At 46.9% G+C, this 27,718-nt stretch overlaps 1 protein-coding gene across 4 annotated transcripts in view; it reads right to left on the bottom strand.

Annotated features, from left to right (window-relative positions):
* The window catches only part of Rubcn (rubicon autophagy regulator), a 56,704-nt gene that overhangs the window by 4,888 nt on the left and 24,098 nt on the right, over positions 1–27,718 (bottom strand). For 2 of the 4 annotated variants that reach the window (XM_087576190.1, XM_087576189.1), the window contains exons 4-16: positions 26,086–26,245; positions 24,960–25,066; positions 22,718–22,877; positions 21,132–21,686; positions 19,718–19,762; positions 16,812–16,927; positions 14,928–15,138; positions 14,373–14,474; positions 2,605–2,662; positions 2,026–2,158; positions 1,283–1,428; positions 619–683; positions 5–243 (exon numbers count right to left, since the gene is read on the bottom strand). In XM_087576190.1, the coding sequence (XP_087432316.1) occupies positions 5–243; positions 619–683; positions 1,283–1,428; positions 2,026–2,158; positions 2,605–2,662; positions 14,373–14,474; positions 14,928–15,138; positions 16,812–16,927; positions 19,718–19,762; positions 21,132–21,686; positions 22,718–22,877; positions 24,960–25,066; positions 26,086–26,245 (2,097 nt within the window). The remainder of the gene's footprint in view (positions 1–4; positions 244–618; positions 684–1,282; positions 1,429–2,025; positions 2,159–2,604; positions 2,663–14,372; positions 14,475–14,927; positions 15,139–16,811; positions 16,928–19,717; positions 19,763–21,131; positions 21,687–22,717; positions 22,878–24,959; positions 25,067–26,085; positions 26,246–27,718) is intronic. The other 2 variants (XM_087576191.1, NM_001427089.1) reach the window with 1 other exon arrangement.

Raw genomic sequence — 27,718 nt, 5'->3', positions numbered from 1 at the left:
TCACCCGAACTTGGTTGAGCAGCTTGACCTTCCTGTAGAGGGCGCTATTGATGTCCTGCACATTGAAGAGAGGATCATTCCAGATCTTAATGAGCAGGTCCTTGGAAAAGTTGCTGACATAGTACTTGCTGAAGTCCCACTTGCGCAGAATGCGGCTGGGGACGGTCATCTGGGCATTCTCATGGCAGCACTGGCAGAAGTACTTGCCCAGGTACTCACAGTACCGCAGCCGTTTGATATAATCTAGAAACCCAGAAAGCCAAAGGCTAATGTGACTTCGAACTCAGAAGCTGGGGAGCCTTCAAAGGCAGGCAGGGAGGGTCAACTGGCTTCTAACTGAAGCTGGAGAGAACTCGCACAGTGGGATCTATGGTTCCTGCACCCCATCCTACAGGCCATTGAAGAATCCACACTGTTGGAACCAATGAGACCCAGACTCTCAGAGCCTAGCTGCAGTGAGCCAGTTTCTGCAGAATATGGTTCTGGTAGTGCTGCTCCCTGAGGTGATGCCCCTCTCCTGCTCCAGGACCCTTCCCCCACCCACCCTCGCACCCCGTCGCATAACCTAGGACAGGCATGGCAGAGGACAGAGCTCTCGGCCATTACGATGGGACTTGCCAGGGTCGGTCCGGATGCCACATCCTGCACAGCGGTAATTCTGCTTGGCCACAGCAATCTTCCTCCTACAGGAAGGTGAAGGAGGGCACTAGCAGACGGTAGCTACACAGGGATCTGGGGTGTAAAGGATAAGGGTGTGAAGGCTCTTGTGAGGAAGGGAGAGCCAAGAATTCACCAACTTTGTAGTTGAACAGACTTACGTTCTACTGGGAGCACTAGTGCAAAGTGAGGGTTTATGAGGTTAGGGTTTACTGGGTCAGGCCATGGCAGTGAGTAAGGGATTATCCTTACAGTGAACCACTTTTTTTTGTACAAATGCAACGGATGAGGGATAGTAAGTAGGAAAGAACAAAGGGAGAGAAAAGCATTTATCTTAAAAGGAGAAGAAAACCCAGTGAGCTCACAGTGCTGGGAGGAAGGCACAGTCTGGGAATGCTGATCTAAAGTGTGTGTGTGTGGGGGGGGTCCAGTTAAGTATGGGAGAGACCTGAAGGTAGAAGAATTTTAAGACAAAAGTAAAGTGGAGGATTGTCTTTCCGTGCTTTTAAATACACAGACGTGTATGGAAAGCACAGCCAGAGGCAGAGACCAAAGGTAAGATGGCTCCTACAGTGCCAAGAGAATGAATCCTCTCTGACACAGGGCACAGACACTGGCTACTCACGTTGGGGCTGGATGAACGTTGAAAATGATCTGAGGCCTCGGTGGAGCCCACTCCAGGTTGCCACGGACACGGATCCGAAGCTTGTAGATGTCTGCATGCTGCCCATCATCTGGTGAGATGGGCAGGGAGTCCGGGATAGGCAGGAGCTACAGGAGAAAAGTGCACATGAGCCAGCCTGGACAACCAATGGGAACACGCATGCTTGACGCTCTGGCCACAACAGAAGCAGAGATGATAAGATACGTCAGAATTAACACAGGCTGAGGCTTTAACAAACCCCAATTTAAAAACAAACTAGTAGGTACCAGGCTACTAGAAGCCAGGATCTTGAGTTCCAAGAAACAAAGGGAGACAGCATTCTAGGACGCCGGTACCCATTGCTGATACTGCCCCTACCCTTCCTGGGGTCTTTACTATGCCAGCATGCCTTATGCCTCAAAAGATTCAACTACAGAGGAAAAGGAATTTGAAAAATTCACTCTCACACAGAATCTTAAAAGTTAGACACAAAGAGCTCTTCCTCTGTGGAAGAGGATGGTGAGGGAGCAACAGCCAGGGAAACCGAGGCAGGCAGGCATTCACCCACTCAGTCATTCACTCAGGCATTCAACACATTTGTAAACAACCTGTGTTCCTGAAAAAGGAAAGATATACAGGTTCACTCCACCCTGGGGCGGTGAGAAAGGAGAACAAGAGTAGAGGGTTCACAGGCTCCTGGGCATGGAGGAACGGGAAAAGCCTACCTTCTGGGGGGCATCATGCTCTGGGACTAGCCACTCTAGCTCCGAGGCAGCTGGAAGCTGCATCCCCTCAAATTGCTTCAGAAGCCCCATGGCCACGGCCTCAGCAGAGGTGGAGTGTAGGAAGCAGTGCGAGCTGGAAGGGAGAGAGCCAAGGAGGATTGAGTGCGCCAAGTCAGAAGACTGGGGCTTCCCCACAGGGCCCAAGGCCATGCCCCTGAACTTTCTTTACACATTGCCAGACACATGCACTGCTCGTCAGTGACTGTACACAAGTACTGCTCTCACCTCCCAGCAGCACATGGTACAGAGAGGTCTCGGTTTCCTTTCTCTAAAATTCAGCTTCTTTACTTAAGACGGACACTCTGCCCGTTTATAACGCCAGTAAAACTGCTGTGGGACCTCTCGAAGATGTGGCCTTTCTTCCCTTGAGTGGCCCCCACAGGACAGGGCCATCACTTGAACCCTGCCTCTTCTTGTAACAGAATGGCTTTTGCTGTGACCTTTCTCAACCACAGGCCACGATCTGGGTTTATTTCTCCATACACCCCAACATTATTAAACAAATGAAAAGATACTCACAAATTCTGGGAGAAGGATGATTTGCCGTTTGAGACCATGCTCCTTCGGATGTCAGGATCTACATGGGAACCAGAGATAAGGGAGCAGAAAATGAGAAGGGAAGAGAAGCTAAGGGACCATCACGGGGGGCTGCATAAGTACTAGGGTGGTGGCTAGGTGCTACATCTACGCAGGGTAGGAAACAGGTGAAGCTCTACACGCTACTTAAGAGTCCATTTCCACCCATGTCACAACTAGGCTGAATTAGTGACATTGTGTGGAGCACTGAGAAGGTCAATGTGGTCACAGATTGAGGGGGAAACACACACGCAGGTTCAGTATAAGACAGTGAGAGAAAGAGATCTGCAGGCACAAACACAGTGACGACCAAATCTCTCCTCCATGCTCCAGTCTCAAGCTCTCTTAAATACCACACTCCCAAAGCCAGTGTGGTAGGAAGCTCATGCCTGCAATTCTAGCACTGGAAAGGCTGAGACCGGAGGTCATGTGTTAAGAGCACCTATAGAAAAGGGCTGTGGCTTTTTTAACAAAAGAATTACACCAACACAAAACTCTAGATTCTAGAGGCTACTAATTAAACGTGTGTCTAACTGCTCACCACCACCCCTGAACGTCAGGTGTTTCCTCTAGCTTTAGAACAAAATTTAGTAACAAAGGTTACTCCTGTCTGATGGCTCAGGGGAGGAAAGACCTTCCCCATGCTTGAGACCCCTTGGAGAACCCTTGTAACCAGCTTCCTATAGAGACTGTCAACATAACCATTACTATAGAAATCTCACATACGACCACAGAAAATTAGACTTTTCAAAGCAGATTTCTAAAGAAAGGCTGAGCCCCCAGAGACCTCACTTAGCAAATGCTACAGAGTCATATTCTAGAAAGCTAATCAGTGCCTAATCAAGTCATGGAAGGGCTATTTTGTTGGTAATCTCATTTCTTACTTCCTTTGATGATCAATGAGAGGACCCTTTTTTCCTTAACTAGTCTTGTACAATGACCAATCTCCTGTGTCTGAGTCCTCCATCAGAGCACTAGGCTTGCATGACATCATTCTGCACTTGGTCACAAGTGCCTAAGTTGTGCCCCATGCTTCAGCTGCTTCTAGATTCTTCTATGTTCAAGCAAAAAAAAAATCCAGATATTCTGGATTATAGAATATCTCTGAGAAAATGAGATTATGTCTAACTCAGTGAAATTTACATCTTGCCCACAGTTCTGGATACAAGTATAACACAGTAATATTGTTCACAAACCACTGGCCTCCAAGCCACATGCAGTAGCTTTCAATCTGCTATTTGTTTGGGTAGTGCTGGAAATCCCACTCCAGCCTGATGGTGGCCGGCAAGAACTCTGATACTGAATTATACCCCAACCCTCGCCTGCTTTTAAAGCATATAAAAACAAGACAGCAACCGGTTTTGTTTTTGCTGATAATTACAAAAAGACCATTTTATTGGACAAAATGTTGCTCATTTATATCATATTTTGTCTGAATTTGAGTCACCCAAATGGAGCAGATCCCAAAGCACTGCCAGTTGTGTGGTCCGTTGTCACTAGTGCTGGTGGGGAGGAGGATGCGAATGTCTGGCAATAGCTATTTGTTCTGCACCATTGGCTTGGGGATCACAACTACTGTTTGGGTTGAACATGAATCTTGTCTTATCAAAGAGCATTCTATAATAGCATTCCATATAAAAGACTTTCAGAGACTATTTCCTGAACAAAGAACCAGCTAAAAGCAATTAAAATTTCTTGAAAATGTCATCCCACTTGGGATAGGGGGAAAAAAAAATCAAAGAAAATCTTAGACAGACATCCTTGGATAAGGAGCTAACCAATTTTCATACCATAGGCCTGAGCTATTAGAAAAAAGTGGTACACACTACAGAGAGACATTTGATAAGTGTTGCTACAGAAACCATTGTCTCCATAAAACTACAACCATGCCACATAATGGTGTTCTGTCAATGAAGGCCGATGCATGTGACAGTGGTCCTGTGGAAGTCTTTTTTCCTTCTCTTTCTTTTCTTTGGAACATATAATAAAGCCAGATTAAATCTGCTTATTGTCCTTTTTCATGAGACACATAAAAGGGTCAGAAGGAAGTGTGTGACAGGGACCTTTTAGTTAATCATAAATACTGCAACACGGCCTTGGGGTAAGAGTCCACCCCAGAGCAGAGAGTTGAGGCAGTCCTGATACCCCAGTGGGTACGGTGCCTGACATCCATCTAACATGTTGTATCCTGTGGGGTACCCCGATGGCTCCGATGACTAAGCTGATGTGGGTGGACCACTAATTGAGCACAATGGTAGAATCATACCAAGTTCTAAAATAGACAAGAAGGAAACTGTTCTATAGAGAACAGAAAGAAGTCTGCACCCTCCCAGTGAGTTTAAAATAATTACAAACATTCTTATTAATCTTTTGAACAAAAACAAATGTATATTTAAGGGGGGGTGGCAACATGGCTCCAGAGGTAAAGGTGCCTGCTGCCAGCAACGGGGACTTGAGTTCAAACCCCAGGATTCCCATGGTTGCCCTCTGACACACATATGCATTCCAATGCCAGTGAATTTTCTGTAATTGAATTCAAAGAGGAAAACTATAAAATGGAGAACTACTATCATTAAACTTTTATTTAAAAGAGTGGGAGGAGAAACAATTGACGGCCTTGGACTTCATCCTAGTTAGGGAACTGCTGTGAAGAAACACCATGACCAAAGCAACTCAGGGAGGGAGGGGTTTGTTTCAGCCTACACTTCCAGGCGATAGTCCATCACTGAGGCAGTCAGGACAGGAACTCAAGCAGGGCGTGAACCTGGAGGCAGGAGCTGACACAGAGGCCATGGAGGGTGCTGCTTACTGGCTTGCTCTCCATGGCTTGCTCAGCATGCTTTCTTATAGAACCCAGGACCACCAGCCCAGGGGTAGCCTCACCCACAATGGGCTGACAGCTGAACTTTATGGAGGCTGAGGTTTTATTTTCTCAATTGAGGTTCCCTTCTTTCAGATGACTCCAGCTTGTATCAAGTTGACATAGAACTATTCAGCAAAACCTGATACAGATTTTTCTTTTTGGTTCTTTTTTTTTTTTCGGAGCTGGGGACCGAACCCAGGGCCTTGCGCTTCCTAGGTAAGCGCTCTACCACTGAGCTAAATCCCCAGCCCCTCAGATTTTTCTTATTGGAAAAAAAACCAGTTCATGAGTACCCTTCCTCATATGTTATATTAGGTTTCAATTTATTGCCTTTGAGCCATGAATCTGCTGTGCTTCAAACATGTCTCCTGGGCCAGCTGGCGTAAGGAAAGCCTTGTGTGTAGAGGACGCTGGGAGGCTGCTGAGGAGGAAGGCATTTGTCCTGTTGCAGTCAGCTGTGCTCCCACCTCAGCTGGCAGCTCAATGCACTGATTCTGCCCAGCACAGCGCAATTAGCGGTGCCTCTCACAACGATTTCCCACAGTGCATCTTGGAGAGCTTTATGGTAAGTGTCAGGGGCTTAGCCCTTCTCCTAGTCCTGCCTGAGTTCTGAGGTAAGGCACTGAGAATAGCTTCCCAGTGGAGGCTGTTGGCTTGGCTTCTCCCTACGGATGACTCTGACTTCAGATGCTTCTCTGCAGGCAGCCTGGATCTCAGACTTGGGGGCACAGCCTGGTGCTGCTTTTGTAGCCCTGGGGAGAGGCTGCCGTTTGTATCCACCCTTCCTATGCTCTCTGTGTTTTCTTTACACCTTAGGCACTTCTGTCCTGTGGTTCCAACTCCTTATCACGCATACAACTCCTATCATTCCCCCTTCAAGTTGCTGTGGTTATTTTCTGTCTCCTAGTTGGACCCTGCGAACACACACACACACACACACACACACACACACACACACACACACACGGATAATCCGTCTATCTCCTGGAATGAGGAAAATGCACCAAAACCAGATAATAACAAAGGCTGCTCAGCTCAGCAAGTTTATCAAACGTCACTGCATTGTAACTTGTAGTGGGTGAATTTTGTTATGTAAATTATAGTTCAACAGACCTGTGTTTTAGACAAATACATGTTACTGGACATGCATGTGTTTGTATTGGTGTTTATGCATTATATTGGCATATTTGTATTGGGTTCTTTCCCATCTCTAGGTTTATGTTCTTTGTTGCTGAATGGAGTGCTTTGAAGTCCATTTTCTTTATGATTACTGATTCATATAGTCTAAGTAGTGAGTTATACTATGAGATAAGTAGATTAATCAGAGGCTTATGCAATACACAGACTACTTATCATAATCGATATCCACAATGTGGTCACTTCAATGCCTTATTCTCAAAGGTGTTATAAATTCTGATAGCTGTCTTGATCAAGGTATCTTGGTAACTTGAATAAGAATGGCCCCAGAGGCACATATATTTGAATTCATAGTCACTAGGGAGTGGCACTATTTGAAAGGATTACAAGGGTTAGGAGGTGTGGCCTCACTGGAGGAGGGGCACTGGGGGTGGATGTGAGGGCTCAAAGGCCCACGCCAGGCCTGATGTCCCTCTCTGCACCCAGATCCGTATGTAGAGCTCTCAGCTACCTCTTCAGTACCATGACTGTCCGTGCGCCACCGATGCCCCCTGCCATGATATGGGCCAACCTCTGAGAATGTAAGCAAGCCCCCATTAAATGCTTTCTTTTATAAGTTACCTTGGTCATGGTGTCTCTTCACAGCAACAGAGCAGTGACTAGGACAATCTTCAATAGAATGGAATTCCTTAAGGTGATCAAGAGGGAGCATACCTGAAAACCGCTGGACATTATCAGGGACACTGCTCCTGAGAAGTGTACTTTTAAGGGGAGTTTTGACATAAGTCCAATTAAAGACCAGAAACAGATGACGATGAACACGCAGCAAAAAGAAAACTAGAGAATGCATTTGAAGTTCATAATGAGGAACCAAGTGGAGCAAAAGTACAAACTTACATCATTACTTTAAAATATTTAAGTATGAGGAGGGGGGGAGGGAAAGAATGTGTGTGAGTGTGAGTGTGAGTGTGTGTGTGTGTGTGCTGGCACAGGTGCCCTGGGAAGCCAGAAGGGAGTATGAATCCCCAGGAACTGGAGTTACAGTTAAAGGTTCTGGGAACCAAATGTGGGGCCCCTGGTGGAGCAGCAAATGCTCTCTCCCGCTGGCCAGCTCGTTACTTCTGACGGACAGCTCATTACATTCCTTCCTCTTGTCCTTCCCTGTCGAGAACCACTGTGTGGGAGTGGGGAGTCAAACAAAATGTAGGTGAGTTCTCCTTTTGATTATTCTTTGAAGTCTGGTAACACCCAGCAGTGAATCTGCCCGGTCTCTGGTTAGTTTGCCAGGTATTTCTTAACTCCCCCCACCTTTGTTTTAGTTTTTTTCCAGACAGGGTTTTGAGGTATAGCATTGGCTGTCCTGGAACTCTCTCTGTAGACCTGGTGGGCCTCACTCACAGAGATCCCCTGCCTCAGCCTCCTGTGCACCACCACCAGGGCTCACTCAATCTTTTCTGAGAAACCACTCTGCCGTGCCTTTGCCTCTCCAGCTTGTGAGTTTTTGCTCTGACCTATCACTTCCTTTGTCTAAGAGACGGGGACTTGGCTTGATCTCTTCTAAAGCCTTGGGGTGCTTCTTTAGTTTGAGCTCTCTCTGCTTTTATAATGTATATGAACGTCACTATGCCTTAGATGTATCTTACTGTATTGTTCATCTTCATATAGTCCTGCAGATTCTCTTACTATTGGTTTCTTGTTGAAATCCATTCTGATAAAGGAAAGGAAAGTCAATTTACTTTTGTATTTGTTAAGGCTTGTTTTATCTGTATGTTTAACCTTCAAAGCCACAATGTGTCCCAGACCATGATCTGCTTTGGAGAAAGTTCTATGCACTGCTGTGAAAAATGTATATTCCTCAGATGTAGCACAGAATATTCTGTAGACAGCTACCAATTCTCTCTGGTCTATGGTGAAATTTAACTCTTAAATTTCTTTTTGATATTTTGTTTTGTTTTTTTCAAGACAGGGTTTCTTTGTATAGCCATGACTGTCCTAGAACGAGCTTGGTAGACCAGGCTAGCCTTGAACTTAAGAGATCCACCTGCATCTGCATCTAGAGTGCTGGATAAAAGGTGTGTACCATCACTGTGCAGCTCTGTTTGATTTTATTTTTAAATCTGGATGATCTTTTAACTAGAGTAGGGTACTGAAATCACCCATTGTTATTGTACCTGGGCCTCTCTGTTCCCTTAATGTCCAGTATTTCTTTATGTAATTGGATGCACTGATGTTCAGTGAAAAGATAGTTACAGTTACCATATTCTCCTGTGTCCTCTATTACTTTACCTCTTCAATTAATTCTAGCTTGTGGTCTATTTTGTCAGTGAGTACAATTACACCTGCCTGTTCTCTGTTCCTTACTCAGTGAATCATTTTCTATTCTCTCCTTTTTTTTTTTTTTTTTTTTTGGTTCTTTTTTTCGGAGCTGGGGACCGAACCCAGGGCCTTGCGCTTCCTAGGTAAGCGCTCTACCACTGAGCTAAATCCCCAGCCCCTATTCTCTCCTTTTTAAAGGTTTACTTATTTATTATATAAGTACACTGTAGCTGTACTCAGAATGCATTATAGATGGTTGTGAGCCACTATGTGGTTGCTGGGATTTGAACTCAGGACCTCTGGAAGAGCAGTCAGTGTGCTTAACCACTGAGCCAACCACTCTCTCCAGCCCTATTTTCTATTCCTTCACTGCAGTATCTGTTTGTGGGGCTTCACCAGTGAGGCTTGCTCTTGATGACAAACAGTTGGATCTTGTCTTTAACCCCATCAGCTGGCCTGCATCTTGGAGTTGGAGAGCTGACCATTTACCTATGAGGGCTACTTGCTGATTTCTCTGTCTTCTTTACCTGGTTAGTTCCAATGCGGCTGTGCCCCTCTCTCTCTCTCTCTCTCTCTCTCTCTCTCTCTCTCTCTCTCCTTCCCTCCCTCCCTCCCTCCCTTTCCTTTACATCTTTACATGCTGGGGGCTCTGAGTCAGCGTGTTTGAGTCTGTCCTCACTCTCTGTTGTCCAACAATCCCCTTCATGGCGTTCCTTCTTTCCTGAGCGCTTGTGTTTGGGACTGTCTTCTTCTCTTCCTGTGCAGGACTCCTTTAAGTAGCGCTGCTGGCTTCCAAGTCACACACTGTTTTAGTTTATGCTTTCCTGAAGTCCTTTTTTCTCTTTTAGAATGGTTTCTTTGGTATTGGTGTGTGTGTGTGTGTGTGTGTGTGTGTGTGTGTGTGTGTGTGTGTGTGTGTGTGTGTGTAATGCATGTCTGTCTGCATGTGTATGACTACATACATGTGACATGTGTGTGTAGGTGCACGTGGAGGCCCCAGGCTGACGGTGGGTGTCTCCCTTTGTTACTCTCCACTTCAGTTACTGGGTCTCTTGCTCAACCCAGAGCTGGTAGTTTGGCAATCCAGTCTCTGCCTTCCATCATGCCTGCCTGGCTTTTACATGGGTTTTGAGGTCCAAACTTTAGTCCTAATGTATAAATTTTAAATGATAACTTCTCTGGATAAGGTAATCTTGGTTGCAGTGACTTACACAGGACTTGGAATAGTTTTAGACTACCTAGTGAAAGGTCTAGTGTTATGCCAGCCTGTGCATGTAAACAATTGGAATACATTTTCTGCACAGTTGTTATCTTAGTTACCCTATGGTGTGCTTAGGTTTGAGCTTCTGGGTGATTGTTTATTTACAGGGCACATCCTCACGTGAGCGCCTGTGTGCCAGGGCATGTGGGTGGAGACTGAGAATACCCTGCAGGAGTGAGTCCTCTCTTCAGCTGAGGGCTGGGGCCACGCTGCTAGTTACGTCGATGTGGACCTTCAGCCAATCGAGCCACCATGCTGGCCTTCATGTGCACGAAACATTTTTTCAATTTTTTAAAAAAAGATTTATTTTGGGGTTGGGGATTTAGCTCAGTGGTAGAGCACTTGCCTAGCAAGCGCAAGGCCCTGGGTTTGGTCCCCAGCCCCGAAAAAAAAGAAAAAAGAAAAAAAAAGATTTATTTTACTTATATCAGTGTACTATAACTGTCTTCAGACACACCAGAAGAGGGAGGGCATCTGATCCCATTACAGATGGTTGTGAGCCACCATGTGGTTGCTGGGAATTGAACTCAGGACCTCTGGAAGCCACCTCTCCAGCCCTGCACTGAACTTTTAATGCTCCCGAGAGAGGGCAAGAAGGATTCTACGAATGCTTTAAAGAGAACTTAATTTCTTTATTACCTTTATTTCGCTAACTCTTGGTCTAACCTTATATAATTATCTCAAATTTTAATGGACTACTATATTGGTAATAAACAATTGCTTTAGTATTGCTAAAAGACTGTGAAGCTAAAAGTTTGTGATCAACATTCTCAATTTTTGTTTTAAAAATTTCAAGTAGAAGACTTTTATTCTCTTTCAGTTAATTCTGTTATTATTTTCCTGAATGTCAAACCTTATAGCAGTAACTCCTAATTGTCTATAAAGTTATCCAGAAGAGATTACTTTCACAGAGTTTGCTTTGTAAGCTCAAACCTCTTAAGAGACTCTTAGCTTCATGTGAGTCTGTCCTACCTTTACTGTTTGCAGTGTCCCAAGCACTGAGCTACAGGTTTGAACTTAAATTCTTAACAAAAATAAATTTATTTATGCACACATGCACATGCACCCCTGTGAACGTGCATGTGCACCCCTATGATGTATGTGCACATGCACCGTGTGTGCAGCAGTGGGTACCAGAGCTCCTGAAGCTGGAGTGTTACATGGCTGTGAGCTGTCCGGTCTGCATCCTAGGAAAAGCAGCAACCACTCTTAACTGCTGAGCCTTCTGTCCAGCACCTGAGCTTGGTTTTTGTCCTGACACAGGGTCTCACTATGTTGTCCTGGAACCCACTATGAAACCAGAAGGCCTCAAACTCACAAGAATCCACCTGTCAAGTGCTGGAATTAAAAGTGTGGGTCATCATACCTAGCTTGAATGTAAATGCCCTTTTTTCTTCATTAATTTATATATTAACTTTAATCCAGATCTCAGCCCCCTCCCTCCTCTCCTCTATTTCTAACTATTTTTTTAAATTATGTAGTGTGTGTGTGTGTGTGTGTGTGTGTGTGTGTGTGTGTGTAAATGCCCACAGAGGCCAGAGGCATCGGATGCCCTGGAGCTGGAGCTCAGGTGGTTGTGAGGTACCTGATTTCTAGTAACCGAAGCTGGTCTTCTGGAGGAGCAGTGAATGTTCTTAACCGCTAAGCAATCTCTCCAGCCCCTGAACTTAAATTCTTAATCTGATTGTTTCTTTTCCAATGTAATAACCTTTATTATAAAAGAAACTTGCAAATAAAATATCAAGCACCAAAATTGGCTAGATCCGAAGTTATCAACTCGGTGAACTTCTACAGTTAAAACAGGCATTGAATTGAAATGGGCTCCACATTAAATTTTACTCACTTTGCAGTATTTTGCCTTTATGCACCACCAATACCAAAACATCCTAGACATAACTGTTTTCCTAGTTTTGACTAGGCTTTCTCTAGTTTTGACCAGTCGCATGACTACCTACTATAAAATTAGTGAGGGGAGATGGCAAGGACTGCTTGAGGCATATGGAAAAGGGCATCTGAATATCCAAATTGCTTAAGTCAGGTTAGTTCTCCAGACCATGTGCTTCTTATAACCTTGACAAGTGACAAGATCAAGTGTGTGCACGAGCTGGTGTAAACAGTCACACACGCGTGCAGAAGCACATCCACACCTCCAGCACTGCTGCCAGAGAAGAGTGAGACCCCTGACACTGGAAGTCCACTCTCTAACATGTGAGCCAGGTCAGAGCCCTCGCTACCACCTGTGTAACGATGAGTAGAAAGACAGACAGGTTCTGAGGCTGACAATCCTTTTGACATGTGTGAATAGGCCTGGAAAAGAGTTACTGCCACTCCCCAAAACCAGTCCCGCCTCAAGCACCTCCCCAGAAGGAGCGAATGGGATGTTAGGAGCAGCTGGCCATGCTTCTGAGCACTGAGGAGGACTGGGGGCACTACTGGCAGTGGGCAGTGTGCAGAGGCCAGAGACGATGGCAAACACCTCAAGCTTCAAGGCAGTCCCTCACAACAGAGAGTGGCAGGGGCCTAGCAACTGAGAAATCCTGCCCTATGGTTGTTTCCTTTAAGGACTTCTGCTCTGAACCAACAGGGAATTGGCTGAATACACACACCTCTGGGGCCCACAGACGAAGCAACAGTTTCCAACAGGAGTGCACTCTGTGAGCACTATGGTTAGAAAAGAACCCACATACAAACGAAGCGGGGAGGGGTGGGAGAGTTTGAAGTGACTATCACCATCTGATGCATTAAGAAGAACACAAAGAGGGGTTGGGGATTTAGCTCAGTGGTAGAGTGCTTGCCTAGGAAGCACAAGGCCCTGGGTTTGATCCCCAGCTCCGAAAAAAAGAACCAAAAAAAAAAAAAAAAAAAAAAAAAAAAAAAAAAAAAAAGAAGAACACAAAGAAAACATCTTAGAGGGCTAGAAAATCTGTGCAGAATCTGGATTTCAGAGTGGGAAAGAACTCTGGGTACAGTGTTATAATGAAGTGCTGACAGTTCAGCTCTGTAAGGAGGTCACTTAGTCTTTCCATGGAGAAGTTTATGACCCTGAATTACTGTGTTTACTTGCTTGCTAGTTTGTTTGTCTTTTTATTGGGACCTGAAGTCTGTGGTTTGCAAGAATAGAGCTGTTATGAAGCATGTTCTTCAAGTAGGACGTGGCCACTGGGGCTGGAAGCAGGGCAGCTGATCCCTGGCTAGACTCAATGAGACCTTCTCAAGATCAAACTTACTGACGTTCTCCTTCCTACAGACTGGGGTGGAGGCTCATCAGTCACTCATTTACTGATGCCCCTGGCTTTGAGTAAGGCTGTCCCAGCTGCATGTGGGGTTAGGAGGTGCTAGAATATGCAGGAGGTTGAGGGTTAGCAATGCAGCTCTTGGGAGTCTGTCGCTCATGTTGGTATGATTTTTAAAATTACTATTATTATTATTATTATTATTATTATTATTATTATTGATGTAGCCTGTAAGTAAACCAGTGACTCCCTGAATCACCAGGTTGGGCTTGTTTCTTTGGTCTGTTGACAGTTCCTCCTCTGGTTGACTGGTGATGCAAACGGGAACACAAACCTGCTTACTACAAATGCTTTCCCAGATCACAGCCCCGCCTCCTCCACTGACTGATGATTGCAGCAAGGCTGGACTCTTCCTTGAAAAGTGCTAAGACAGAAATTAGAGCTATATGGAAACTGATTGGTTTTCCTTTTTGTCTTCTTTTGCTTCTCCCTAATGATTCCTGTCGTTTCTTTAATTACAATAAATCAATCTCTCTCTCTCTCTCTCTCTCTCTCTCTCTCTCTCAACATATTTTGGAACAATTTCATGGTGTTGTGAAGCCCAGGGAAAACAGTCTAATTCATGTGGTTTGGCTCAGCTAGGAGGAGGAACAAGAGTGAGGACCCAAGAGAAAGGTACAGACTTGAGGACAGTCAGGGTGACACCAACGGCTGGCCGCCCCCTTTGATTAAGGCTCTCTTCTGCATGCATGTTGGAGGGCTTGATTTTAGCAAGAGTAGCCATTGCTTATAATAACTAACAGTGTTCCGTAATGCGTCATAGTGAAGGTCGCTCAGCCCAGTATTTCAAACGAAAAGAAACAAGTCATAAATGCCCCTGTAATGAGCTGTCATTTCTTACCTTGGATCTCAAATTCATCAACGTCTTCAGCAGAGCCAGAGTCTGAGAGCTGTGTAGAATCACGTGAACTGAACTGGGAGCTGCTGGAGGTGACCCGGAAGCCTGTGACATTAATGATCATCACAGTTACAGACAGGATAAAGGGTCTCTCATCCCTTTCAATGCCACAATAAAGGACCCACACTTTAACAGAGGAAAGAGAGCAGAGCCTTGGCTGGGGCTTAAGCTATACAGTAGACCTGGTCCTTCTTGCTGGTTCATTCAACTCTGGAGAAGTGCATTTGTGACTCCTGGCTTTAGTTCTCACCCTAGAAACCCATTTGGAAATAAAGCTATTTCTGATGTAGGAAACATGAGTTCTAGCAGTATTCCTAGTCTATCAAGGGGGAAAAAACCCACCAACAACAAACAGACCACCACAGTACTACCTTCTGACAGGAGAGGAACCCTCAGCTTGGGCATAACATATTACACGCAGAGCAGAGGTGAAAGCCCACACGGCCTGAGCTTTGCGAAGCCATAAAGAGGTGCACACAGTGTCACAGGCCTACTCACTTCCATGCTCAGTCTCCTGGTACGCAGGGAGCAGGTGTTTGGTGCGGATCTGCTGGCGCCGGAGGCGGATCTTCTGCTTCAGTTCCTGGATCTCTCGGTCACTGTCTTCCTCCTCTACTTCCTCCTCTTCTAGGCACTGGCTCATCATGTTGCACTTCATCAGCTCGATGGCGGCAATCAACGACTCGGAGATGCTGAAGTGGGCATTTTCCTGGAGGAAGGAGGACACCAAAAGAAGCTGCTTGTCAGGGAACTAAAAGCATGAAACATGTTGCTGAGTACACGGTGGAGAAGCAGAGCTTTGAGGACAAATGCTTTCCTCAGGGAAACTCTGCTGTAAGCAGACGGGCAGACAGCCTACTCTAGCATCGCTGCTCTTGTAGCTGGCCATGACTATCTCATCTGTACCACGTTCTGTATAAAAATGAGAAGAGACTCTCAGCTCTCAGCCTAAGCTCTCAGGGCCAGCCTTCCCCGTGCTCTGCTCAACATAACGAAAGAAACTACAGTTTTAAAAAAGTCACCAAACTGCAAGCACTGGCACATTGGCAGCAGAGGAGCTGTTTGAAGAGAGATGTGGCTCACAGACCAGCCACAGCAGATGAAGAAAACGTTAGTCCTTAAAGAGGGATGGTTGGCACAAAACAGCATCCCTGCTACTGACGAGATTATCTACACATGGAGGAACCACCTCCATGCCCCATTGTTAATCCAGAGATTTGGCAACAAACTTTTCCACCATTATAGGCCACTGAGGAAATGCAAGACAGCGCTGCTGTGGCATGCAGGCCAGCCGCATGTGGACTGGCTAGCTGAAGCTCTGCCCAGAGTGTGATGGGAAACACCGCTTGCTCTGGAGAAGATGAGACACTTGCAGACTTCCAGAGCATTCTGATGACATGGCCTCTAAGAATGAAACAAACTGAACTGAGTCAACTTCTGAAGAAGACAAAACTTGAGGTTTTATCAGCTGCTGTTTTCTCTTATGACTGCTTTTAAAAATTACTCAAGCCAGGTATATGACAGACACCTGTAATCTCAGCCCACAGAGGGTAGAGACAGGAGGAATCTAAGGTTTGAGGCTAGTCGGGGCTGCATAGTAAAATCCCAACTCAAAACCAACAGCAAAATGTTGTTCATAGTTGTATCAAATCTGTGTCTAATGCTTTTGGACCTTGCCTATTGGACACTGCAGTTCTTTCCAGATGCTGCTGATAGACAGTTCACTCTTCACCACTAATTAAATAAACTGATGAAGCCAGGCCATCATGCTTAAAACAAGGACTAATGAAAGGAGAAAACATGGCAGGAATTCCAAACAGCCTCTTCTACAGTCACACGAGAGTCGCCCATACATACAAGAGTTGGTAAACATCATGTCCCAACATAAAAGACTAGTGCACCGATACTATGTACACATATTTGAGGCCAGGAATAAACAAGCAAACAAACTTGGCCAGGTGCCGGTGCATGCTTTTGATTCCAGCACTCAGGAGGCAGAAGAAGGTAGATCTCTGTGAGGCCAGCCTGGTGTACAAAGTGAGTTCCAGAACAGCCAGGGCTACACAGAGATGCTGTCTTGAAAAACAAAGCAAACAAACAAAAAAATAGAACTTGATTCTAGAAGAAGTATTTATGTGAGGTCATGGGCTCAAAGAACAATAATCATGTGACTAAAGTTGAATCTCTCTGCAGAGAGGAGCAGGGACTAAAGCTAGGCATTTGCTCCCTGAAGAGCTCCCCAGAAGTGCTCACTGAGCTTTCCTGCAGCTCAGTTACTCCGAGAACACGGACTCTCACCAGAACGGTGGCAGCAAAGACCATCAGGCCAATCCCACAGGCCAGACCCCACACCCCATGTGTTCCTCCCTCCGAGTGCCTCACCTTCTCCAGGTCTGCACAGCTGCCAAAGTCTTGCTCAGAGAGGTAACTGATGAGGGACTGTCCTTCTGACGGTCTTCTAAACATGCCTTCTCCTGAGCAGAGGTACTGACCACCCTCTGAGGGAATCGAAGTGTAGATATAATATTTCAGTCTTGAAATAAAAACTTATAACAACCATGCTTCTTCAAGAAGTCTGATGGGTTTACTATTAAAGGCGCTCTCCACTCTCCCCAGGTAAGAGGGAACTGGACACAAGATGTCTCCTCTAAAGACATTGTTTCTCCCCAGGTAAGAAGGAACTGGACACAAGATGTCTGTCCTCTAAAGACATTGTTTAGACGTTTTAGGAGCCCCAGAGCACCAAACCTCTTGGAAGGAGAATGGTGGAATAAATGTGAGATCCTAGAGAGAACCTTTTCCTATTTAAATTTATCCATAATACATTGTCCTTCCTACTCTATGGAAAAGGAAAAGAGAGCTAACTCAGTGCCGAGCGCAGGGACATAAGTGCTTCCTTCCACCTGTGAGTGTCTCCTGGGAATACATAAGGACCCACAGTCGAGGCTCTGGCTTATTCAGGCCACCGTCACCTGAGGTACTACAGACACTCGTGGTAGCACCCAGAGCATGAGAGGGCGGGAACCGCACATCAGTGAGGTCCACAGGAAGTGGGATCTCAGTGTGAAGATGGCAGAAGGAAGGCAAGAGCACAGTGTCCTCCACAGGCTGAGACAGGCTCCACAACACAGGGCTCAGCAGGCTCCAAGAGAAAGCAGCGGGGCAGGGTCAGTCCTTGCCTTCTGAGCACTCGATCACCATTCTCCATGCACAGAGGGCTGGGCGCTGACTGCACTGCTCTGGCCAGAGGAGGGAAGGGGTCTCTCAAATTCAACTTATCGTTGCAGGAGTCTAGTGCCAGTGACCACAGCAGGAATAAAGCACACATACAAGTGAGCAACAGATACAACATTTAACTCTCTCGTTCCCAAAGCCTTCACAACAGTCTAAGAAGACAGAACTCATGGAGGAGATGAGTGGTCAGTGTGTCGAAGGGGAAAGAGGCCGGGCGATGCTTCTAGTCCCCTATTCCTTCCTCTTTCAAATTAATGTTATAAAAGTACCAGCTAATCACTGACTTCCTGACAAACTAGTTTAAGAGACAGTTTTCAGACGGTAAAATCAAAAATAGGTACATCAAATATTTTCCAGTACTTTGGTACTATGTTTTAAAACAGTGTCAGTAAATTTACCTTCCCTGATGAAAATGAAACTTGGGAAAGTGTTTAAAAGCAACATCAAGTCAGTTCTGGAGATGCTGAGGATGATGGCTTCAAAAGCAGAGGATTTAGTCATCAAAGGAGAAGCTTCAAGAGCAGGCAGACACTGAGCGCGCTGACACATGGCTGCTATCCTAGCACTTGTAAGGGGGAACACACTATATCCCAGCACTTGTTTTGGGCCCAGGACCGGTTATATGGTGAATTTAAGTCCAACCTAGACTACATAGCAAAATCTTGTCTAACAAACAAGGATGCTGGCAAAGGGCTTATAAGATATGAGAAACTGATACTCAAAAGTAAATTAAAGATTGCCAGTCAGGTAGGTGGTGGAGCAGGCCTTTAATCCTAGCATTCTGGAGGCAGAGGCAGGTGGAGAATCTCTGACTTTGGGGACAGCCTGGTCTATAGAGTGAGGTCTACAGGACAGCCAGGGCTACAAAGAGAAATCCTGTCTCATAAAAACAAACAAAATGTCCAGTAAGAAAAACAATGGATGCCTGAGTCGTGAGCAGCATGGAGAGCAGATGATTAAACTATACTATACCCAACTGCTTCCCTGATCAATAATGCCAAGTCGTCAGCTGCTACATGCACGCACATGTTCACACACACAGGCGCGCGCGCACACACACACACACACACACAGAGTAATTTTGTGTCCCTCATGTGGCTTTGGCAGTAGGCCCTGCTTCTGTCTACTGAACTAAGGGAAATCACCACGGTCCCTTGCTAAGAAACACGGGAAGATATGGTCTGATGCCTAGCCAGAGGGCACACCATATAACCTGCAACATCATTCCTGTGTCTTTGGCTCTGTAAGCCATGGAGTCTCTGCCCTGAGTTCCCATTTCCTAAGGGCAGCCATTCGACTGACTCAGCACTTCCTTTTGTTCACTCGAAATCTGCTTTCTCTCAGGTAAGGTCCTGTAGGCGTTCTTCTTTAACTTTCTCTTGTCCATGAAAATACACCAGCGACCTCTTCATTACTAGCAGGCTTGGGTTCCTGGTCCTCCCTCACCGCTGTTTTACCAACACCCACATTAATAATTCCAGCATTACACTACTCAGACTAGAACACACACCTCAGTTTAAAACCACCATGAGAGGGAAAAGGAGAAAGACAGAATTACTAGAAAATGTTTCAGGACTAGCTTGGGGTATGCAGGCACACAAGTGAATGGAGACTGGAAGGGAAGAGGAAACAGGGACTCTTGATCAGGCAAGACCCATGCAAGGATACATACGGGGAGTAAGACACATTCTGGTGTTAAGTCAAGGGAAATAGTAACAGTCAGTCTTCAGTTAAAATGCGCCCTGCCACTGACCCACCATGAGGCCTTAGTCAAACAGCAGGCCTCTGTTTCACCTTGGGCAAAGCAGAATTGCTTTATCTTGACTATGGCTTCCAGAAGCCATTGGTAGAATGACTAGGACATTTGAAAGCAAGTTTAGGGCACGACATGTATCCGGTGAAATACCAGTATCTTCTTACTGATAGGCCCCAGCACCACAACAGGATCAAACTAGCCAGACTTGACTTGACACCAAACTGGAAAAGGTTTTGAACTAAGCGAGGTGGTCACAGAGGGAGAAAAGGAAGAAGAGGTGGGGGACTGGCTCCCAAACCTGCAATGGGATCTTCAACTATAATGGTGATATTCCTGGGGCCTCCTGCAGGTAAAGAGGTACAGAGGAGAATCCAGACAGAACAAACAGGATTAGAAAGAAGGGAGAAACCAAACTAACCCGTGACTTTTACCTGGCAGAAGTGGTAATATTAACTCCCACGAGGGAGTACTGGGGCTGAAGGAGGGGTGACTCGGACAAGAAGCTACAAGACCCATGCTCAGATTCGTCTGCCCAGGACTTTCCAGCTCCCTTTTCCCATGCAGGTTACCATGGTTTCTGGAATCCACACAGATTCAAGAATGGAGCCAGGGAGGCTGGGAATTTCGCTCTGTAGAGCTCTTGCTCAGCAGGAATAAAGCCTTGGGTTCCATTGTAACAAATACTGGGATGTGGGGAGCAGGGAAGTTTTGTATGCTCAAAGACCATCGCCCTCGTGTGCAGCAGACACCGGGGCTCCAGGAGATGTGACCTTAGGATCCAACCTCAACACTCTCCCAGTGAGAATGTCCATGGAAAGAGCTTTGAGTTGGAGATTTTTCTAACAGTCCAAACAAGTCACGTTAAATCCTTGAAGGAAAACAGATGAACACTTGTTACTCAGGCTTTAGCTAAGGCCCTGAGTTCTCATCTTTCTAGAAATTACAGAGAGACAGGGCCAGCTCCAGTTGCCAAAGGAAACCTTCATTTTGTCTCATTAAATACTTCCTATTTTATTTTTATTAATTTTGTATCTGGGGCTTTGCTGACCCATAATGGCTTTGAGCACAAAAGTTAATGTTACACCTACTGTAAGGATGTCCTACCACAGGTGATGCCAGAGCAAAGCCTACAGACCCCAGGAAGGCAGGGTCGACGTGGTGTGGAATCCGGGCGCCCACCCACCTAAGCTTGCTCCTACCTGGCTAGCAGTTGTCTTTATGTGCAGAGGTGGGGTTGGAGGTGCAGGGCAAATGATCCTTCTCTCTGACTGCCTCGGTCTGGTTAGGGACAGCAGTCGCCCCACCTACTTGGTCCAAGGCCACACCGCCCACCCATATTCACTATTAGCCCTGTTGATAGCGTTAGGAAATGAACAGTACTCTGCTTCAGTATGATAACCTCTAAGGCATCACAACAGAAGGAATGTAGTAGGATATCTGTAGACCTCTTTAAGACTCTGCGGAAGTCAGAGGTTGAGTCAAGGATTCAGTTAAAACTTCCATACTTACACCATCCCGACAAAGGAACTATGGGAGAATCAGGGAGGCATTTAGTACTCAGTACTGTGTAAAGGAAAGTATATCGCACGCTCGGGCTGCTTCAGTACTACACGATAACGTCTCTCCCGGCAGAACCGACATCATGTCACCCGGAAGAGCCCTGCGAGCACTCAGGGGGACCCCGCTGACCGGTGGTTGAGGCTCATCTTTACCTGCGGCTCCTCTGGAGGCAATGTTGGTATCTGAGTGGGAGCGAATATGACTCTTCTTTGTCCCGCTGGCGGCAGGGACTGTCTGTCCTTCTGAGAAGCTGGATCTGCGAAGGGTGCTGCCTGCCTGACTCTGCCTACCTGCCTCCTGGTCCCCTAGAGAAGCAGCAGCAGCAGCAGCAGCAGCAGTAGCAGCATCTGGCTTTTGAGGGCTGCTGCAGGAGAACAAGTGAGAGCTGCTACTCTCACCACTGCTGCTGGGACTCTGACAACTGGCAGTCCGGCCATGAGGGTCTGGGTTGCCAATGGCCAGGTACTCAGGCCCCTCACTGACATCACTGGGGGAGTCATTTTGGCTGCTGACCCAGGATGCCTCGAGGGGGCTAGTCAGAGTGCTGGAGCTCATGTCCTGGGCGGTCAGTGGGGAATCCTGGGCTAGAGCGGAGTCTGAAAGCAGTGGAGCTTGGGTGGTTTGAGTCTCTGCTGCTGAGAGGCACTCCCTGTCTTCTTGAGGTTGCCAGGGAGGGCCAGAGAGTGAGAAGGAAGTAGATCTTCTTTCTGGAATATAAAAAGGGTACAGGGAGAGGAAGGAGCGCTGGAGTTCTGCGGTGTACACAGGACCACAGGTAGGGTGGTCCCACATGTCATGCAGAGGTCGGCCTAAAGTAAAGCGATGGTTTAGAAGAGGTCGGCCTAAAGTAACGCGGTGGTTTAGAAGCGGCTGCGGGAGGTGAGGGCGCGGGTGAGGGCGCGGGTACTTGGCCTTGTGGCTTTCCTGCTTCTCAGCACGAACCGCTCAAATAAAAGAGAGGAATCATGGGAACGACCACCTCACAAGACTGCTTTAAAGAGCAAAGGAAGGAATCCATACGAATTGACTCTAACAGAATCCAGCATGGTGCAGGCACTCTAAAGGTTGCTAGCAACTAAAGACCTTATTTGCAACATGGAGCAGAAGCTCAGAAGCCTCCAGTTATGCTCTGTTGATCTAATAATGCTACAAAACCATTTTATGCTAGCTGATAGATAACGTCCCATTTGCTTTTGTAAGGCAGGGTCTCATTCCATGGCCCTGGATACCCTTGAACCTGCAACGATCTTCTCCTTTGTCTTCTGCGTGCTGGGAGTACAGACACGCACCACCACATCAAGCAGCTGCTGCCGCACACCTTTTTACGGTGCCTATTACAAAGGCATGAAGTTCGACAACTCATACCAGCCCAAGCCGATTCCCAGCCCGTACTCACTCTCAAAGGCTCTCTGCTCTCCAGACACAGGAAGATTCCCACCCCTACACCTAACTACAGGATCATGGCCAGCCTAGGCTACGTAATAAAACTCTATCTCAGTAAATAGAACAGAACGAACAAATGAAAAAAGGAAGAAAGAAAGGAAGGAAGGAGAGAGAGGGGGGAGGAAGGGAAGGGAAGGGAAGGGAAGGGAAGGGAAGGGAAGGGAAGGAAAGGGAAGGGGAGGGAAGGGAAGATGAGGCTAAAGAAACAAGAGACGGGTTCTGGCCCGTGAGTACTCACAGAAGCCCTCTACTTCCCAGGCCTAAAATACACACAGCAATCACACATCACCCATACCTGAGCTGTGGCTGGGAGGCATGGACTGGTGAAGGCTGGAGGAGGACCCAAAGTAGGAATGCTGAGCACAGCTGGTTGGAGGGGTGTATGCAGAACCAGGCAGAGCTGTGAGACTCTGGCTCTTTGTGACCAGCAGTGGGCTCTCCTGCTTTCTGGCAAACTAAAACAAAAGAAACCATTTTAGAGTGGAGCATAAAGGCCTCAGAGCACTCATTGCTGCAGGGACCGGAGAGAAGCTGGTCTTTGGCCATGCACCACAGCTTCTGCACTGGAATCCTGTGTATCTTCCCCTGTAAGATACACTAAGCCTGGGAGGCGGTGCGGAACACAGATCACTTGCTTTGCAAGCGTGAACACTGAGTTCATATCCCCAACAGCAGTGGAAACTCCAGCGGGCACGGGAGCCTGCGTGGGAAGCAGAGGACCTCAGGAGCAAGCTGTATCAGCAAACTCCAGGTGCCCCTAGAGACCCTGCCTCAGTATATAAAATAGAGAGCAATCAAGGAAGACGCACCTAACATCAGGCTCCGGGCTCCACATGCATGTGCACCTGCATGCACCAAGTATATCCACACACATGGGAACAGGCATACAAACATGTATGTACACCACACATAAATACATTATGCATGTGGAATCAAAAATCGGATAGACTGGTGGTCTAAGCCATGCGTGTCACTTACAAGCATCTGACCCAGGCTCTGGGCGAGACAAGGTCTTGCTGTGTCACTTTGGCTGACCTAGGACTCATGACGCAGCTCAAACTATCCTGCTCTCAAGCTTGTGTCCATCTCCCGGTCTCTTAGTCTGCTAGGAGCTAGGGTTACGACAGTGAGTCACCAGGTCTGGTCCTGCCCTAGTGACTCAACTTCTTCTTTCTTACTGTCTTCTTGTGTGGTAGGTCATACATTCACATGTATGCATGTGTTCACCTGTGCACAAGCATGTGGAAGCCAGAGGTCACTATTGGGTGTCCTCCTCTATCATCCACCACCTTCTTTTTGAGACAGGGTCTCTCACTGAACTTGAGGTTTCCAGTTAGGCTAGACCAGTGGTTCTCAACCTTTGGGCCATTTGGGGGGGTTTGTCAAATGACCCTTTTAAGGATCATCTTAGGTCACCTAAGACCATTGGAAAACACAGATACTTACGTTATGATTCATAACAGTACCAAAATTTCAGTTATGAAGTAGCAACAAAAGTAATTTTATGGTGGGGCTCGCCACGACATGAGGACCTGTATTAAATGGTCTCAGCATGAGGAAGGCTGAGAATCAACGCCTAGACTGACTGGTCAGCAGTACCGGGTGCTGCAGTCAGACCTCACACCTTCATGAGTGGCTGTGCATGGCTTCTGGGAATCTGAACTGAGGTCCTGCTTTTGCACCAAGCACTATACCCACTGAGCCACCCCAGCCTTGAGTGACTTTCTTTAGAGTGAGATTAATGTCTTGCTCTCAGAGTCACGAGGATTAAATACACGTGAATAAGTACCGCTGTGTGCCTGGCAGAAGGGAAGTGTTCCGTGGACGGTGACACAGTCAACATTAAAACAACAGCAGACAGGAGACCTCCATCTACAAGGTGTGTGGACTGAGATGTTGACAATGGAGTAGGGACTTTTGCTTCCTTCCTTTCCATCCTCGTCTAGGCCCCTCCCCTCCCCTCCCACCCCCTCCCCTTCCCCTCCTCTTTCCTTTTTTTATTTTTAAGCTTGGACCTCATAGCTGAAGCTAGCTTGGAACTTATTTCTTTGTCTGATTTTGTAGCTTGCTATGCTTGCTTTGATTGATATCCCTGGGAAGCCTGCTCCTTTCTAAGGTGAGGTAGATCTGGGGGAGAGGGAAGGTAGAGGAGAAACTGTAGTTGGGATGGAATATGTGAGAAAAGAATAGAAAGAACAAAAACAAAAACAAAACCAACAGGCCGAGCACGCCATGGGGAGGAAGCAAGCGAGTGCGTCCTTCCACGGCCTCAGCATCAGCTCCTGCCTGAGTTCCTGTCTCAGTGGACCAGGACTCGGGGTTGTCAACCAAACAAGCTTTCTCCTCCCTGAGTTGCTCTAGGTCAAGATGTTTTGTTACAGCAAGAGAGAGCAGACTAAGACAGCAGTCACATAGCACCACCCCAGCTCTTTACAAGCATTTAAAACCTAAGTCAGCTCACAGCTGCCTCAGTGAGGAAGCCATGAGCTACAGTGGAGAGGCCCAGGACAGACTCGGCCGACTCCTTGCCCCTTTACCATAGATGCGTCAATCTGAGCCAGGAGCCGCGGGTTGTTCTGTTCCACTGCTTCTAGGCACTGGAGCATGGCTGTGACGTGGGCGCCACTCAGCAGGAAGGCAGTTTCTAGGAAGAGAACAGGTACCACAGTGCTGAAGAGAGAAGCTTAGAGAAAGAGACAGAGGAAAGAGGAAAAGTGTGCCTCTGTGTAGAGAAGGGACTCGGGGACAAGTAAAGTATAGGAAGGGCCATTCCCCTCTCGGTGTTCTCCACTTCTGTGTTAATCTCCCAGGGAAGCATTCCAAGGGGCTTTATCTGATTTCATTTCAAATTCAATCATTTTCCCTTCTATTGTATACAGCCTCCTTTCCAATGCATGCATAGATTTTTTTCCCCCTCCTAATATAATTACTGCATTTTAAGTCTTAGCACCTATCTTTTTTTTTTTCACACTGTCCTGTGATTTCTGCTTGCTTTGTGCCCTCTGGTTCTTTCAATTAATGAACATTTCAAATATGCTCCTGGTGAGTTTATGTCATATTTGCCCAGTGTCTAGAACTTAAGGATTTATTTGCCTCCTGGTTTCACCATTTGGTCGTAATATTTTCTTGCTAGGGCGCTGTCTGTGCTGCTCTGCATTGAGAATTTCACATAATCGTTTTGCATGCCATGCCTTACGGATCTCTCCAGCTGCAGAGAATTTTTTTATTCTTTTAATCTTTTTGATTAGAACTCCAGTGGGACAGAGAGAATATACTTCACCTGGGAAGTGGTCCAATGACCCAGCGGTCCCTACAATTGGAGTCTCACAATCAGAGAGGCCCAGAATTGGATCCTAGCTCTGTGTGCCTCTGGCCAAATCAGCTAGGCTCGCTGCTTAGAAAATACCAGTCCTACTGCCGGCTCCAACAGTGAGCAGCACATGAAACACTCAGCTCATGCACTTGTCCCTCAGTCTGCCTGGACCAGCACAGGAGCATGGGTGTGATCATGGGCGGGGAGAGGAAGACTGGCTGTGTGTTTGAGAGAGCTGATGGCATCAAGTGAAATTCAGGAGACGCTGGCTTCAGAAGTGCTCTACAGAGGACGAGAGGGATGAAAGAGAACATGGAGTACACACGAAGCCCGGCGCGGCCTCTACTTACCTGTGTAGAATTTTCTCATGTACTGTCTGTCCCCAAGCAGAGGCCGGAGCTGGGCTGAGAGACAGTGGCACTGCAGGCTGTGCTGCAGCCACAGCTCTGCGACAGTGTGTTCACTCACGCTGTTGGTGTCGCTCTGGCCACTCTCATGCAAACTGATGAACTGTGGAGGCAAAGAGCCCAAGTCAAACACAGGCCCTGGCAGGCACAGCCAAGTGTCCTGAGAGCCACACTAAACACAGGTAAGGCAGGCTACCAAGAGCTATCTTCTCTAGCTAGCTTCCAGAAGGGACAGGAGGAGGAGGATAAAGGACAGGTGGATCTTCTACCCAGCGAGCCCCAGGTGAGCCCTGGGAGATAGTCCTAGGACAAGCGAGGCTGCTGGGTTTGGCTCTCTGAGTCCTATCTCCAAAGAGCTACTACTCTAGGATAGGCACAGGAAGGACTGTGACCTCTTGACCTCTCTGACTCCTCTATCTCAGAAAGCCTTCAGAGAGAAATGTGGTATTCGTGTATGTAGATGGTGGGTCTACAGGAAAAAAAAAACCACCGACATTTTTCCCAGTTTTTGCTTCTTTTATTGTATAAATGTTTTGCCTGAATATATGTTTGTGTATCAAATAGATGTGTTGCCTATAGAGTTCAGAAGAAGGCATCATATTCCCAGGGACTGGAAATTATAGTTGGTTGTTGGTACTGGGCATTGAGCCCAGGTCCTCTGCAAGAAAAGCCAGGGCTCTTAACCACTGAGCCATGCAGCCTCAAGGTTCTCTAAGAGTTCTAGTTATAACAACCTCTGGAACCTCCTCCTCCTTCAGTGTTTCTAAGAATAAGGTTTCACAGCTGGGATGGGCACCACAGAGTACATCAGTAGCAATGTCTACAGCACAACATCTTAGGGGCGGCAGCACCTACCTGTTAACTCAAGGGCAGCCTGGGCTACCTACTGAAACTCTACCTCAGCAGACAGAACAGAATGAATGAATGAATGAATGAATGAATGAATGGAAGAGAGGGAGGGAAGGAAGGGAGAAGGACGAAAGGAAGGAAGGGAAAGATGTAGGAAGGAGGGAAGGAAGGGAGGAAGAAAGGAAGGAAGGAGAGAAGGAAGGAAGGATGAGGAGGTAAAGAAAATAGCAGGTCCCAGCCTTTTCTCATACACAGGCCAGTATGAAACCCTGAGGCTTTGCTCTCTGAATATTTAGAAAAAGTGTGAGTATATCTCCTGACCTCATCTTAGCAACAAACCCAACAGCCGGGACACATGTGAAGCAAAAGAGGCCATACAAAGGGGACTAGAGAGGGCAGCCGACGGGTGTGTATTCCGAGCCATTTCATTCCTCTAACTGATGCATTTACACTCTTCTATGATAAAAGTGAAGCGCAGACACAGTATGGTCAGTGACTGTTCAAGAGCCAGCTGTGCACCTTTGTGGACGGTTTCCCTGGCTGTGACATGGAGCACTGTGTGGAGCTGCAGACGAGAATCCAGAGCAGCCAAAGCTCCTAAGGCGGCTCAGAGTGCTGGGCCCGGGCTCCAGAGACTGCTCTCCTTCCTGCCCGACGCACCTTTCTTCCATGGTCGGCTATCGGCTGCACTCAAATTCTTGCCATTGGTCCTAGATTTTTTTGTTTG

Source organism: Rattus norvegicus, chromosome 11 (genome assembly GCF_021556685.1).
Source record: "Rattus norvegicus strain SHRSP/BbbUtx chromosome 11, alternate assembly SHRSP_T2T, whole genome shotgun sequence".
Taxonomy (NCBI): Eukaryota; Metazoa; Chordata; class Mammalia; order Rodentia; family Muridae; genus Rattus; species Rattus norvegicus.
This window is presented reverse-complemented; position numbering and strand designations above follow the sequence as displayed.